The 15,188-nt window shown below is 51.3% G+C and overlaps 4 protein-coding genes across 4 annotated transcripts; 2 read left to right on the forward strand and 2 right to left on the reverse strand.

The window, feature by feature from the left end:
- Nucleotides 1-271: 271 nt before the first annotated feature.
- On the reverse strand, nucleotides 272-2,978 carry T310_0305 (uncharacterized protein; the record flags this gene model as incomplete). The annotated part of the gene is made up of 5 exons (XM_013476823.1): nucleotides 272-1,439; nucleotides 1,910-2,386; nucleotides 2,421-2,427; nucleotides 2,703-2,792; nucleotides 2,837-2,978. The coding sequence occupies 5 exons, from the start codon at nucleotides 2,976-2,978 to the stop codon at nucleotides 272-274; spliced, it is 1,884 nt and encodes a 627-aa protein (XP_013332277.1).
- Nucleotides 2,979-3,598: 620 nt separating this feature from the next.
- Nucleotides 3,599-5,775, forward strand: T310_0306 (RING finger protein; the record flags this gene model as incomplete). Its single annotated transcript, XM_013476824.1, has 3 exons — nucleotides 3,599-4,122; nucleotides 4,184-4,428; nucleotides 4,481-5,775. The coding sequence occupies 3 exons, from the start codon at nucleotides 3,599-3,601 to the stop codon at nucleotides 5,773-5,775; spliced, it is 2,064 nt and encodes a 687-aa protein (XP_013332278.1).
- Nucleotides 5,776-8,367: 2,592 nt separating this feature from the next.
- Nucleotides 8,368-9,177, reverse strand: T310_0307 (Mitotic spindle checkpoint protein (Mad2B); the record flags this gene model as incomplete). Its single annotated transcript, XM_013476825.1, has 1 exon — nucleotides 8,368-9,177. One exon carries the CDS (start codon nucleotides 9,175-9,177, stop codon nucleotides 8,368-8,370), a length of 810 nt encoding a protein of 269 aa, XP_013332279.1.
- A 1,511-nt stretch (nucleotides 9,178-10,688) lies between these two features.
- T310_0308 (Importin beta-5 subunit) lies at nucleotides 10,689-13,937 on the forward strand (the record flags this gene model as incomplete). Its single annotated transcript, XM_013476826.1, has 3 exons — nucleotides 10,689-11,507; nucleotides 11,579-12,108; nucleotides 12,170-13,937. 3 exons carry the CDS (start codon nucleotides 10,689-10,691, stop codon nucleotides 13,935-13,937), a joined length of 3,117 nt encoding a protein of 1,038 aa, XP_013332280.1.
- Nucleotides 13,938-15,188: the final 1,251 nt, after the last annotated feature.

Consider the following 15,188-nt stretch of genomic DNA (forward strand, 5'->3'; position numbering starts at 1 on the left):
AGAATCTTCTGCGGGAGGTGCTACGGCCAAAAACTCACGAAATTGGCACGAACGATTTAAGAACCAAAGACGACAATGAAGATATCGCTACGCTATACTTGAGGGTGATACCTGCCAGCCCATTGAGACGCCAACCGGATATTCTCTATTATCCGGGAATTAATGCCATTCTAGTAATCTTATATCCGACACAAACCTAGGAAAAAAACGACGGACGGTTGTCCTCACGGAATTTACTCCAACAAAAAAAGACGATTCATGAGATGAGCGTTCAGCACCAGCTGTACTTCTCATTCCAGAACCACTCCACGTCATTCCCCAGTCCCTGTTCAGCACCGTTCCACTTCAAACTGGTGATGCTACTTTCTTCTCGGTGCACGACGCTGGCACTGGGGTTCAGCATTTGAGCTGCTTTCACCATCAACGGGGTCGGATTCCAAAATTCGACACGGCTCATGTTTGTTTCATGTGCTTCAAGCTGGGCGCGTCGGAGGACTGCAGCCATCGCCTCGATTGTGGCCTGTTCCTGCGACGTTGTCGTGGGTTCGTCATATACCCACCGCAATATGTACAGAGCATGAGACTTGGGAGTTTCTCCGAGTGTCTTTGTCCAGGCGCAGTACACGTTCCGACTGTCGACACCGGCGCCCTTCACCACTGGCGATTTCTTGCTGAAGACATTGTTTTCTTCATAGAACTCTTCACGGGCCCAGTGCCAGAGCATGTGGTCATAATCAGGGGAAATGCCCACTTTTGCTCCTGGTGACTTTTCAGAGGCTGCTCGCAGAAGCTCGCGTTCCTTTCCAATGACAGCGTCGCTGCACATGAATTGCCGCACATCTTCCGCCGTCAACGGCCTTGCTTCAGGGATGTCGGCGCCCGCAGATGCGATCGGCTTCTTGTATTCTTCCATTGTGATTGGCGGAAGAGTGATATGCGATGATGGAAAAGGTTTCCACCCGTATCTAAAATAGAACTTCTTGCCGACGTCGGAGAACAGCACGGAGAAAACCCCTCTCTTTCTGGGCAGCTTTTCCGCCTGCCAGGTGTCAAGTTTCTTGCCCAGCTCGTGCATCATCCTTCCGGCGTAGCCCCTTCCTCTGAATTCTGGCCGCACAAAGACGCTTCCTATGCCGTGGCATATGATATCTTCGACCTTTCCGTCGTACGCCAAAAAGGCGGGCTTTCGAAGCGTTTCGCAGGAGCTGAGGATGGTCCTGTTGCCCGGCTGTTGTCTTGGATCAACCAGGATCCATATTGTAAGTCCGCCATCCCGCGTGAGATTCTGCTTGCTCAGATGGTCCTCACGTTCAATATACTTCTCGACACTGAGGGGGCCCTTCCATGCAGCGCTGTTCAGCCGGAGAACCTCGAGGCGCTCCTCGGGGGTGGCAGGAACCAGTTCGAGGTTTGGAGAGTCGCCATGAGGCAGTGTATCACTGATGGAACCCATAGTGGCTAGTCAATATAACGAAGTCCAATTCCGTCCTGAGCACGAAGATATAGTCTATAGCGGTAGTGGCAGGTCAATAAGGTCGCATCGAACTGGTAGGACGCAATGCTCGTGCTTCTCGTTAGCGAAGGGACGCGCTAGCAGTAAGCAGGTCAGCAGCAGCAGCAGTAATGACAACAATTGCTTGAAGAAACAGAGCAATTAGAAGTAGGGACCGTCTCGTCTTTAACTTCTCCGCCACTTGGGGCAACATGCATCATCGAGCCACATCCATTCATTAAGTAATAAGAGTCAAGACGTTTCACATTCCCCTCCCGGTTGCCCGTCGAGGTTTGCTACTGCTATTCTGGTTGCAAGGTACTGTCACCGGCCCGGTTTCTGCATCGTCAGCTCCGACGGCAAGCGACAGCAAGCGAAGGGAGTGAAGTCACAAAGGCAAGGTAAGGTTGCACCTACCCGGTCTGGAACTGCAGCGCGGTCGGAGATCCACCGGGGTGCGGGCGGGCGGCCGAGGGCGGGGCCGTCCATGTGACGATGACGTATTTGTATGCAGTTGCTGGTCCAGGGACATGACACCTCTCTTCCAGGATGGAGTGGTCCCAAATAAAAATTAATATAGTCGTATCCAGTGAGTTAGCAGCAGTGTGAAGAGCTAGCAGAAATAGCCGGCCGATAAAAAGAAATTTAGAACTTACAGGGTAGGCTACAGAACCAGATAGGTAATTCTTAGTACGGAGTACTCCGTACGGAGCACTCCGAACTCTGACGGATACGGGGTACATTAGCGCGTTACCGCCATGAGTCTGATAGATCTCGCCGGCATAGTTCAGCCCGGTGCTAACGTATTCCAGATTATTCTTGTCGCTAAGAAAGGAAAGAGAAACAGATAATTGGCCCTCGGCAGTTTCGTTTGTCAGAACCCCTTCTCGTGAACTGTAGATAGTACAGTGCATTATTCCGTACGTACCTCGATGCTGTTGTTGGTTACACGAGGGAACCGACTATACCAACCTAGGTTTGGTAACTGTCGAGACCAATAATCACGTGACAAGAACATCTGCTGGACCTCAATTTATCCTAATCCCGACATCATGAAAGCAATCAACCCCGCGAATGATGGTTTCGTGACACAGAGCCGGCCACCATCTCCAGGCAGCAACAGGGATGAGTCAAGCAATTGGGATAGGAATGGCTGGCTCTGCGAATGCCCAGTGATCGCTGCTGTCAAATTCAGTTAACGCTAACTCACACACATATACCGCGTCTATATCGCATCCTCCGCTTAGCTGCTGGCAAGCTTGCATGTACTGCGCTGCGAGGGCAGATCTGATAAAGTATTCTGGTAGTGCGTATAACCTTTATGGCTTTAACTGATTCAGTTACCAACGCTGCACGTCAGCTGAGTCGTCTTCACCTTGTTGATCTCCTTTGGGATGCTACTATTAGATGCCGCGCCAACTTTGACTTTGCCTGAATCTTCGCACGACCAACGAGAACTACTGTTATGGGGAAGAATTCTGGACATCTTGTTGTGGAGCCTCTCTTGACAGGATCAACGAGGCTAAACGCAAATAATCGGCAAAGCCTGCCTGTATCTGTTCCTGCACCAGCTTTGATAACGCAGCAGCAGCAGCTTCAACATAATAATGATATGGTAGGTAACGGCCGCTCATTCTGAAGGTCGGTAGCGGATACTTGGACGCGATTGGATGATCGTTCACGCTACTGGGCTATATTCTATTACTTTTCTAAGCCTTCTCTTTCTTTCCTCAGTGGAGCCTGCGAGGCCCAACCTCGTCTTTTCTATCATAATAACTATAAATTCTGCTACCAGCCCCTTCTTTTTTTTTAATCGCATATAAATACTCTCAGTCCAAACCCATGAGATTCAAAGAAACACTCTCGTACATCACATACTGATCCCTCAACTTCTAGCTCTTTCATAGTTTGATTCATTGACATTACTATGCACGATTAATTCAACCCTCTCGATCCTGAATTCCCAAACCTCTCTCGTCGCTTCTCGAATGCTTCACTTCATGTTATGTCTCTAGCCTCAACTTTCTACAGTCAGACGCTGATTTCGGTATCTATAAGCTCCTCGGTCACCTTTCGAACGTTCTTGAAGAAAATATGGACTTCAATATGTCCGCTCCTGAGCATGGAATTGCCTCTCAGGGCGGTGATTTCGACTTGTACAACAACGAATTGGGGAATGGAACGTATGATCTTTTTGGGAATGCTGGTCCAAATTCTGGTCTGACGAGGAAGAACAAAGCCACCGACGTTCCAGAACGGAGTGATGGAATTGAGAATAAGGCAGGAAGGCCTTCATGGGCGGTCTCCTCTGCTGGTGATGCTCCTCCCATCAGGACTGAGGCTGTATCAGTAAAAGCTCAGGGAGAAAGTATCTTTTTGGGAAAGATATTGGAGGTTTTCCCCGACATCTCTCACGAGTATGTCAAGAATCTGTACGAAAAGCACAACGTGAATCTTGGTCCAGGACAGGACGTGACCCACATCATTGAGCCGGCAGTCGATCAGATCCTGGCCGATGGTACTTATCCGAAACAGAAGAATCGGAAAAGGAAGAGGGAACCCGCAGACTCTGAGTCAGACTCCGAGGAGATCACGAAGTCTCGAAATGTCGAAGGGTATTCTATGCTAGCGTTAGTCTCAACAGCGTCCTCGAATTCTTCCTAAGAACATTGCCTGCTAACTCTCAAACAGGGTCAAGGCACTTGCGTGGGAATTCCGTTTTGTGCCAATCCCGGCTATCCGAACCCTGTTCCATGAACATAAGACACTTTTTGCTACCTATGAGGCTCTTTATCGACTGGAAAACTCCGACGGAAATAGAGACCGTCTACCGTATGAGCCGCTAAGACGCCCGCGGCAATACAAAGGATTATGGGAATGGCGACAGATAGAACCAGAACTCGAAAAGGCTAGGAAAGTTGTTGCCAAAGCAGAAGGTATGTTAGCACAACTTGAACCCAAGTTCTGCCTGCCTGCTGACGGTGACAGTAGATAAAAAGAGACTTCAGAAACAAATAGAGGCGGCTGAAAGGTACAACGAAGAAGAACATGCAAAGGCTGGAGCTCTTGTCGAATGCCAATGCTGTTTCAGTGAGGTGCCGGCAAATCGCATGATTCCATGTGAAGGGGAGCGCATGCACTTCTTCTGCTACACGTGTGTCAAAACTAGCGCCGAGACTCAAATTGGTCTCATGAAATACGAAATGAAGTGTTTCGATGTCAGTGGTTGTCAGGCCGGCTTCGACCGGAAACTGCTGAAACTCGCCGTCGGCGAGGCGGTCATGGAGAAACTGGAGTCCCTCCAGCAGCTGGATGAGATCGCAAAGGCTGGCCTGGAGGGGCTCGAGGAGTGCGCTTTTTGCAATTACAAGGCAGTGTGTCCACCCGTCGAGGTTGATCGGGAGTTTCGGTGTCTGAACCCCGACTGCGAAAAGGTTAGTTGCCGGCTTTGCAAGGACGAGACGCATATTCCGAAATCCTGTGAGGAAGCCAAGAAGGAAAAAGGCGTCACAGAACGCCATGCGGTTGAAGAAGCCATGAGTGAAGCTTTGATTCGGACCTGTCCTCGCTGCAAGATAAATATCATTAAGGAGAACGGATGTAACAAATTGCAGTGCGTCAAATGTCACTGCTTGATATGCGATGTCTGCAAGAAAGACATCACCCGGGAGGGCTACAATCACTTCACCAGAAGTGGATGTCCCCTCCATGAGAACGACCAAGGCGTCCGGCGTCAGAAGGAGGAAGTTAAGCGCGCTGAACAGGCCGCCATTGAGAAAATCATGGCCGAAAACTCGCATCTGGACCGCGACGCACTTCGTGTCAAGGTCCCAGAGCCGAAGAACGACGAGGTAACGCGCAACAGGACCGCCCAGCAGAATATGCGCCCCGCCGCTCGTCCTCCCATGCCTGCGGCCATGAATGGCGCTCATCCACAACGTCCGCCTGCTTACCCTCTACCGGCGTATCCAGTGCGTTTCCCGCAAATCCCTCCCGGCCCTGGGCTCCCTCTTGGGATAGGGCCGCACATAGTGGGTAATGGAGCTGATCCTTTTCCTGCCCCTGCCCAGCTGGGTCCAGGATTTCTTCCTGGGCCTCGTCCTTACTATCCTAACAGGTATGGTGGGTTCGGTCATGATCTTCCTCCTGGCCATGCTTTTGTCCCCGGTCAGCCTGGGCCTCTACCTAACCAACTTCCCCGTGCTGGAGTTACCTGGAAGATTCCTGCACCTGCTGGTACGAATGGTCCTTCTAGGAGGCAGAATAGTCGCTATCAGCATTAGCTTGCCCTACACTCGTATGGTCTGGTACACATGAAAACTCAGGATCGGTGGACGGTCTGAAATACGCATCCTCTCAAAGCAGCGATTCTTTATCCCTGATCTTTTCTCTGTATCTCGTCATGAACCTGCAATTCTTGCAAACAATCCTCGATCCACTTCGTTGGCATGGATCTGCACATGATTGTCTGGTGATGCCGGGAGCTTCCCTCACCTTTTTGAGCGCATGTATACCCAGTTTCCACGAGCGCACTATTTGTCTGGGTTATTTTTTTTTTTCATCATGTTCGTTTTCCTGGATATGCATTGAGTGAGGATTCCCCATTCTCGACATTCTCGATTTAATAACCCCTTTTTTAATGGAAGATTGGATTTTTTTTCTCTTTTCTTGCTTATCTTTTTTTAACCTCTTTCTTCCTGCATATTCCATATTTAATCCAATACAGTTGTTTGATTAAAAATGAGACTGCTCACCTTTTTCATCATGTTCTCTATTTCCACCTTCCCATTGGCATACAACGGACGGGATTCTCTACTTTCATTGACTTTGTTCCCTTTTCACCTATTTGAGATGTAAACTATTTTAGTTAATAATTCCCCAACTTGTTCAGTAATTCTATTCTATTTAATGAAGAAATCGAAGTGTCCTCTCTGGAAAATAAAAAAAAAAGAGAGAGAGGGAGGAAAAACCCTAGATTTTATAGTGTCTCTTTTCTCTATCGTTAGTCATTATCAGAACAAAGGGCCTTGGAATTGCTTCGCATTTTTTTTCCCTGATATCTGACATTTTAAATCAGAATCAGAACATGATAGAACAAGGCGCTAAGACCAAAAAAAAAGATCTAATCTACCTCGTGAAGGGTCGACTATCCGCCTATACATAGTAGTGACCATACTATTTATACTATATATATGCTAATCTGACGACGACAGCGACAGACCTTTTTTTCCGTTGTTTTTCTTTAAAGCTGGTTAAATTTACTACGCAAGCGGCTATCTACCAACCTGGCCTTGTTTTGCTCTTGCTCTTGCTCTCTCTTACTCACCTTTTTATCATACCTGGCCATAAATAAACTTAACCTCTTTTTTTCACAGCTATAGTATTGTAAGGACATTGACGACATAGTGAGGAATATATAAGTACCGTATTGGACTGGAGTGAACTGGACTGTACCCAGGTAGAAAAGGGGAATCCCACCTGCAAAGGTGCTAAACGAGATAAAAAATAACTACATAGTTATATGAAATAGTAGTAGGTACCTGGTCCCTAGCATAGACAGACCAACTGGTATTTTCTCTTCTCTTTCCAAGCCCAGTCCAGCCTTTCGGAAGGAAGACGCTTGAAGGTTTGTTGTTGTGATATATAATGATAATGATATGATGTGAATGATATGATATTGACATGGAACATTTAAAAAATAACAAAGAGTCTCTGTCTCTATCTTTCTCTCGTGCCGAGTTCACTGTTTTCCGCGGATGATGGGAATCTTGAGAGCCATGGTGATGATGAGATGTTGTCGCTGCTCCTAGTAGCGGATTGTTGATTGCCGATTGCCGTTGTTGATAGTTGACTGGCAGCGTGCCTTGTGGAAATTGAAAGCGAAATGAAAAAAGCCCGGCTGACAGGTCCATGGGACGTCTAGAATCGACGGCCAACAAACTCAACACCAAAACAGAGAATGATAAGAGCTAGCAGAGAGGAACTGGAACTGGAATTGGAATTGGAACAAACAAAACAGCAAGATTGAGTTAGAATAAAATAAAGGAAATGAAATTGAAAATGCTGAAGAAGAAGATAAAAGAAAAATTAAGTCGCCCGGCCACGGTGAAATGGAGAGGCGATAGTAAAAACAAGAAAAGGCAAAAGAAATAGATGAAAAGACGAAAGAGGAGGAGAAAAAGGTGAGAATTGAGAACAATGTCGTTTGTCGCAAGCAAAGGGTTCATTAGTATCAAGATCCCAGCAACAGAGCACACATCAACCATAGGAATAAAATGTTTAATCGTTACGATTCTTCTCGCTCGATCACTGCGAAACAATCTCTAACCAATCCTCTTTCAAATCACCTTCCCCACAAGAAAATCCTTCTAATATTCATATGATCTCGGAGGCTTTGGAGGGGGAACAAAAAGGATGGGGGTATTCTGTTGCTTGCTTGAATCTGCCAGTTTGCATTTTTTTTGGACAATGCATGATGGAACACAGTCGAATCCCGGTTTAATGATGCCAACAATTTGGACAAGTGGTGGTGAATGATAAATGAAGATGGAAGTCACGCCGTTGAAAGAAGCTATAAAAGTTCGGAATGATGAGTAAACAAAAAACAAGGTGGTATTGGGGATATGCAGAGAGATAAAAGAAAAATATAAAATAAGAAAAAAGGGGGCCAGAGGGAATGAAAAAACGTAATAAGCGCCCTTCCAGTCTATGATGGTTCCAGTTCATATCTCAATATCATTCATCCCTTTCCCACTTGATCCGCGCCAGTGTGACTGAAAACCCCCACCTGTCTCATCCGATAGTTAACTGCCCATTGGGGGAAAAAAATGTTTACAAGGAAGGAAAAAAAATCGAATTCGGTGTGTGACTGGTACTTAGGTGATCAGAGGCCCATCGAATTTCTGTTTAGCCTCCTCGACCCATAGCTCCAGGCGGAGTTCTCCGGCCTCAACGCGTCTGACAGGCACGGTCTTGGCTCGTCCATTGGTGACCTTGGAGGCTTGTTGTTGCTGCTGTTGATGCTTGTCATTGCCCAGCTTGGAGACTGAAAATGGGGCCGTACACGACCTCAGATGGACCTGGCCAGGCTCGGCTACGATCCATGCTTGCTCTTCTTTCGTTGTGCCCGCAGGTGGAAGAGCATCTTCTCGCACCTCAATGCAGACAGTGAATCCGAACTCGTCATCGCGAGGCAACGGTGTCAAACGGGCACAGGCGGAGGCCAGACGGGCCAAACAGGCGCGGAACTGGGCCTCGAGATCGACAGTCTGCGTTGTAGACTGTGGCCGGGACGCCTCCTCTTTCCGTTCCTCAAACGTGGTGTAGATTTCCCCGGCTGGCACATGGGGAAAGCCGGACAGATCGAAGGCATACCGCTCCATGGGCTGGTTTGTGCGGATGGACGAAATGATAACGGTGACCGCGGTGATGGTCCCTTTCAGGATCTCCGTTTCGACCGCGAGGGCCACATCGTTGATATAATCGCAGACCTTGGGATGGCGGGACTGTCGGACGGGATAGTTGTATGCCCGGACGGGGAGGAAGGTGGATCGCGGGTAGACGGAGCGGAGGAAGAGGATCTGATGGATGGACACGCTGAGGAAGTTGGTGAACGAGGCGGCCAGGGCGGCCTGGGTGTTGGGGAAGTTCTTGGGGGCGCTGAGAGAGGTGGCAGACGTCGTCATGGTGTTGACAGTGGTGCTTTCACTGGCCGTTGCCATTGCGGGTCGAGGACAGGGCACGGTCGCTTCAACAGTCGAGATGGTCGGAAAGGAGTCTCGGAAAATCAGCCAGTTGTTCCGCTCTGTAGCTAATCATCTCTCTGCCCTCGTCGACAACCCTCAGCGTCTGGAAGGGCAGGCAAGCGTCGCGGGAGGTTTGGGGGGGTTCCGTGCGTGGACAGGCACGGCCCAGAGGTCAGCAGCACGGGAAGGCAGGCCGGCCAGGCGAGGCAGACAGCAAGCCAGAAGAGGAAGATGCACGCCGACCGGGGAGGAGAAGATGGGCAGGGGGCAGGCAGGCGGCCGGGAGCGTTGGGATCGAGGATCACGATGGAGGTCGTGGAGGGGACTGACAGACAGAGGCCGGACGAGCAGCGCAACTGAGCCAACGGTGAAGCCGAGTTCGTCTGGCAGGCTGGCCGTCACGTGTTTGCGTCATGGGTTTGGATGCCGTGCAGGAAAAAACAGCAGAGCAGCTCCACCCCATGGTGGGATGCTGCTTAGTGAACCCGTCGATCATCGAGGGAGGGGAGATCCGAAGCGAACCAACGCGCCTGCGACAACGGATGCTGCGCTGGAGGAGGCCTCTGCTTTTAAGGCCCTCCGTACCGCTCTCTGCTCGTTGCTCGCCTGGTCTGGTGAGACATGCAGCCACGGCCAGGGTTACCTATGTGGCGGGTGCCTGGTGTCGTCGCTGGGCGTCCCGAGCAACCTTCTCGACAGTCGAACTCTCCAGCGTCTCTGTCGCTCTGTGTCCTTGCCAAGGGCACCAATTGGGGCAAAACCCCACTGGAACGCCCTCTGCTGCCGAGCGCTAGCCAGGCCTCTTCCACCGTCACGACGGCCTCTGTACCGCTACTGGCGTACACCCTCGCCCCGCTGCGTCAGCGTCATAGCCTTATAGGCGCCTGCTGTGTCACAGAGAGGCGGTATGTGGAGCGGTTCTCTTCAGTGAGTGCAGATACGGGTGTCTACACGGAGTACTCGGCTCTGTTACTCTGTATGCCATCTGGTGACCAAGTCCTCAGCGGTATTCCGTAGCCTAAGCTGCCTACTTACTGTTTACTGTCCTGGACTGGCGGGTTCCAAGGGTGCCATGAACTCGACTGGCTCGCGACAGTCCTAATAATCTGTAATAATGCAGTATCATTCGAGGCATCTGGGATATCTGATGAATTTACCCCTCCCCAAGTACTGTACCGTACTGTGTGCAGCGCTGCGTACCCAATCGCCGGCGGTGCTGGCAGGCACAGCAGCGGCGGTACGGTCACCACGCGTACCGTCGCTTCCCGGCGGACCTGCCCTCCTGGGAAAACCTCCACCACGCCTGCCCATCCGCCATTTAGAGCCTCTGCGTCGCTGTCAAAACACGCGCGCGACAACACGCGCCCCCAGATCGGCCCGAAAGACACACCAGATCTCCTCCCCCAGAAGATTGCTCTCACTGGTTCTTCACACTCGCATCCTCCGGCATCATGGAGCAGGAGCTCCTCCAGCTGCTCGCGGATACGCAGTCGCCCGCCGCCGATACCAGAAAGGCCGCGGAGCTGCGACTGCTGCATCTCTACTCGAACGAAGCCTTCCCCCTGTCCCTCGCGAATATCGCTTCGCACGAGTCCGTTCCGGCCAATCTTCGCCAGTCCGCCCTCTCCGTGCTCCGAAATTTCATCCAAGCCGCCTGGTCGCCGCATCTCGACGAGTTTAAGGGCCAGGTCTTGATCAACGATGCGAACAAGGCCACCTTGCGGCGCATCCTGCTCGATCTGGCGACAACATCGGAGACGGCAGAACGCAAGGTCAAATCGTCCGCCAGTTATGCCGTCAGCAAGATCGCGGCGGCCGATTTCCCAGAACAATGGCCGGAGCTGCTGCCTGCCCTCCTCCAGATCATCAATAACCCCAACAGCAGTGACAGCGCGCTGCACGGAGCGTTAAAGGTCTTGCTGGACCTGGTGGACACCGGTTTCAGCGAAGAGCAGTTCTTTAATGTCGCCCGCGAGCTCGTGTCCACGCTGTTCGCGGTCGCCACCAACGAGTCGCGGAAGACGATCCTGCGGGCACTGGCCGTTTCCGTGTTCCGGACATGCTTCGACACCCTGGAGATGGTGCTGGAGCAACACAAGGCTGCAGTCAAGCAGTTCATGGACGAGGCCCTGAGTGGATGGTCCCCGTTTTTCCTCTCTGTGATGAAGGCACCTCTGCCGCAGCGACCCACCGAAGAGGAAGAGGCTCAGGACAGCGAGGTTGCTGCTCAATGGAGAGGCGTCATTGCGTTGAAGCTGCAAGCGGTCAAGGTATGAGAGCCGTCGCAGCGGTCCCTACAACATGTTGCATCTGATTATCTTCTAACGTGTCGTCTCTCTAGACTGTCATGAAGATTCGCATGGTGTTTCCAACCCTACTGACGGCACAAAGCCCCGCTCTGTTCACTACGCTCTGGACGGAGCTGTCCAATATCCAGAGTGCCTATCAGAGTCTCTACATTGATGACGAGAGGCAGGGGCGCCTCGAAGACGCAGACGGCTTGCCCTATACACTCGATTTCCTCGTGCTTGAGGAGCTTGACCTGATGCAGGCTCTTCTCAAAGCACCGCCGGTGAAGGCTGAGCTTCAGACCCAGCTGCAGAATGCCGGCCAGGCCGCCACAACGTCCAGCTGGTTACCAGAAGTCATGAAGCTGGTCGTAGCCTACGCTCAGATCACGACAGAGGAAGAAGGCCTGTGGGAAGTTGATGTCAACTTGTTCCTCTCTGAAGAAACTTCTGTCACGGCTAACTATACCCCACGAACATGTGGTGGTGATCTTGTCATCAAGCTGGGCGAATGGTTGAAGGTAACGGCAGTTGAGGGACTGCTTGCCTACACCAACAACTTATTCGCTGATTCATCGACTACGTATGGAACCCTTCCTTGCTTCTTTGAGAGTTGCCCTCTAGCTGCTAACTTTTCTGTGCAGATGGAAATTGCGCGAGGCTGCTCTTTTCATTCTGAATCAGCTGCTTCGTGATTTCAGTGAAGTCGAGCAGCAAATTCCTGTGAAGGTAGCCAATGGCTTCACTGACTGCATCCGGTTCTGTCTGCAGCAGGAGCAGGATTTCCTGCGAGCTCGGGGTTACTTGGTGGCAGGTGTTCTTGCCCAGACGGCTGGTGAAGGTTTCCGACAGACTGCGGCGAGCTATCTTGAAGCGACCTTGAAAGCAGTCACGGGGGATTCATCCGAAGTCGTCCAGGTTGCATGCATTCGAGTGTTGCAAGATCTCTTACCTTCTCTACCATCGACGACTACGCAACCCATGCAAGTTCCCATCATCACCGCCATATCTGAATTTGTCTCTTCACACGATCTGAGGGAGACAACCGAAAATGAGGACCTCAAGGTGACTCTTGCCGAGACACTGCGCGATACCATCATGGTGGAGCCGAATATCGTCCTGTCTTCAATCGCCCTCGACGTGCTCTTCAATGTGGCGAGTAACGGCGCCGGCAACTTCCACCTCGGGATGATCGTCACCGAGTCGTTCGAAGACATTGTGCAGTATATCGCTCAGCAGGGGTCTGAGTCCTACATCCGGCTGTGTGAGAAGGTCCTTCCGTCTCTTACTGGAGCCATTGATGTTGGAAACTTGACTCAAGAGAGCGCTCTCGCCGTCTTGGCGGCGGATCTCCTTCGTGCTCTGGTGGAGCATGGCTTGGAGCCACTCCCCAATGGATTTGTCGCGACTGTGATGCCCAAATTGAACAGACTGCTTCTGGAATCTGCCGATCCGGAGCTGATCCGTCCTGCCACTCTGGCAGTCAGGCACATCCTAGCGCACGACTTCAACCAAGTCCTCGCATGGAGAGAGCCGCAGACTGGCAAGGATGCTATTGAGACTGTCCTAGTGATTATCGATCGTCTTCTGGGACCGTCCGTTGATGACAGTGCCGCTTCCGAAGTCGGTCAGTTGGCTGCGGAGCTGGTCGAGAAAGCCGGATCCGAAAAGCTGGGACCGTATCTTCCGCAGCTCCTTCGCGCAGTTGCCCAGCGTCTCGCCACAGCGCAGCAGGCCCAGTTCATTCAGAGTCTAATCCTTGTCTTTGCACGCCTAACGCTTGTCAGCCCCCGAGAGGTGGTTGATTTCTTGGCGCAAGTCGATCTGGATGGTCAGAGTGGCCTGAATGTGGTGCTCAGCAAGTGGTTGGAGAATTCCGTCAACTTTGCCGGTTATGACGAGATCAAACAGAATATCATTGCTCTGTCTAAGCTGTATAACCTGGACGACCCCCGCTTGGCGCAGGTGCAAGTCAAGGGAGATCTCATCATCCAGGACACGGGCCGGATCAAGACCCGATCTCAGGCGCGCAAGAATCCGGACCAGTACACGATGGTCCCGGCGCCATTGAAAATCATCAAAGTGCTCGTGGAGGAGCTGGCGTCGGCTTCTGGAAACAAGGAGATTGATGCGGCTACCGCGGCAGCCTTGGAGGAAGAAGGGAGCGATGATGACGAGTGGGAAGACATCCCCAGCAACACGTTGGATCTTAGTATGGGTGTGACGAAACAGGAGCTCATGTCGTATGGAGAAGGTGGCACGGAGAGTACCTTTGGCGTTCGAAAGCGGGATGACGAGACCCAGGCGTTCCTCCTGCAGTTTTTCCAGGAGGCATCGACCAAACCCTCATTCCAGGAGCACTTCGCCGCCTTGACTCCATCTGAGCAAGAAAAACTTCGCAGCCTGGGTTGAATGCACCTCGCTAGAACCTGAGAACGGATCATGATGGTGCAGTCTGTTGCGGTGTCTTTGGGGCCGGGCCATTACGTGTTCTATTGGAATCGGTGGTTACCTCACGCATCCTGGGAGAGAACGATTGGAAGAAGTTCCATCTTTTAAAAGGATCTTCAAATGAGGTTATGACGAGATGAAAGCTTAGTTTTATAGTACAGTTTGCTTAGCAGCCATGTTTGGTATTTCCAAAAGGCTAGAGAAAGTCTTGGCCATCATAGTTAGACGGTGCAGAACATCAATTAAATGCAGATGCGGTGCGAAGCGAGTTCATAGGTCATCCCTATTAGGTTCCTAGCCGTTCTGATATTGCAGTCCACATCCAGACGCTGAGGTATCAGGAATGCTCCAGCTCCTGTTTCTATATCTTCAGGTCGAAAAGTATGGCTTCCTATGTAGGGCGAGACTTGTCTGACAAGACGAGTGTTTCAATCTTTGTGCCCATGCGTGGAGACCATCTCTATCCCTCACCCCTGCTGGGCCAAGGACAGTTACAAGTCCAATGGAACCGGGGGCAGCGGGCAGCGAAGCTAGCAGCGACCCCACCATCCCGACAGCGTGGCAGACGGCAGTTGATTCACATCTGGCTGGTTTCTCGAGAGGGCAATCCTGTTAACAGAGCGGGGCATGTTGAGAGCCTAAGGTGCTAGTGAAGAATCCCCACCCAGGCAGGGACCAGTGCAGGTATTTCTGGTCATTATTATTAGTAATACTATTTCCGATGGGCTTGTAGTGGAGTTAGGACGTTGAGAGATGGAAGTCGTTTTTTTTTGTCACAGAACAGCTGTGTTGCTCTTTTTTTACCTTTTTCTCGTTTTGGCAACGCCATCTGGGATTGTCGTCTGGAGGTGGCTTGCGGAACAGGATTCCTTCAGCGTCGCTTAGGGGGCAATAGTGAGGATTTTAGCGGGTTCAGGGCGTTGGGGCGGGAGCTAAGCTTATCCCAGCACAGACTCGAGGTTCCGTCCGGACGGTAATAAATGTCCGCGCCCACCGTACGGGCTCCAAACACGGCAAACGGGTCGTCATAGAATACCTAAATAATCATCGTTGTTGATTTACCTATGTGCATGGAATAATGATGCTCTGTTCCGTCCATTACTGTGGTCAGATCGAACCCCCTCCCTGATCTCGCCTGATCTCGTGTGATCCGCTCCATCGGCTTCCGGACCCCCGTGCGCTCTGTCGCGGTGTGCGGGGAGCACATCGCCT

Source organism: Rasamsonia emersonii (genome assembly GCF_000968595.1).
Source record: "Rasamsonia emersonii CBS 393.64 chromosome Unknown ctg1118621759674, whole genome shotgun sequence".
Lineage (NCBI taxonomy): Eukaryota > Fungi > Ascomycota > Eurotiomycetes > Eurotiales > Trichocomaceae > Rasamsonia > Rasamsonia emersonii.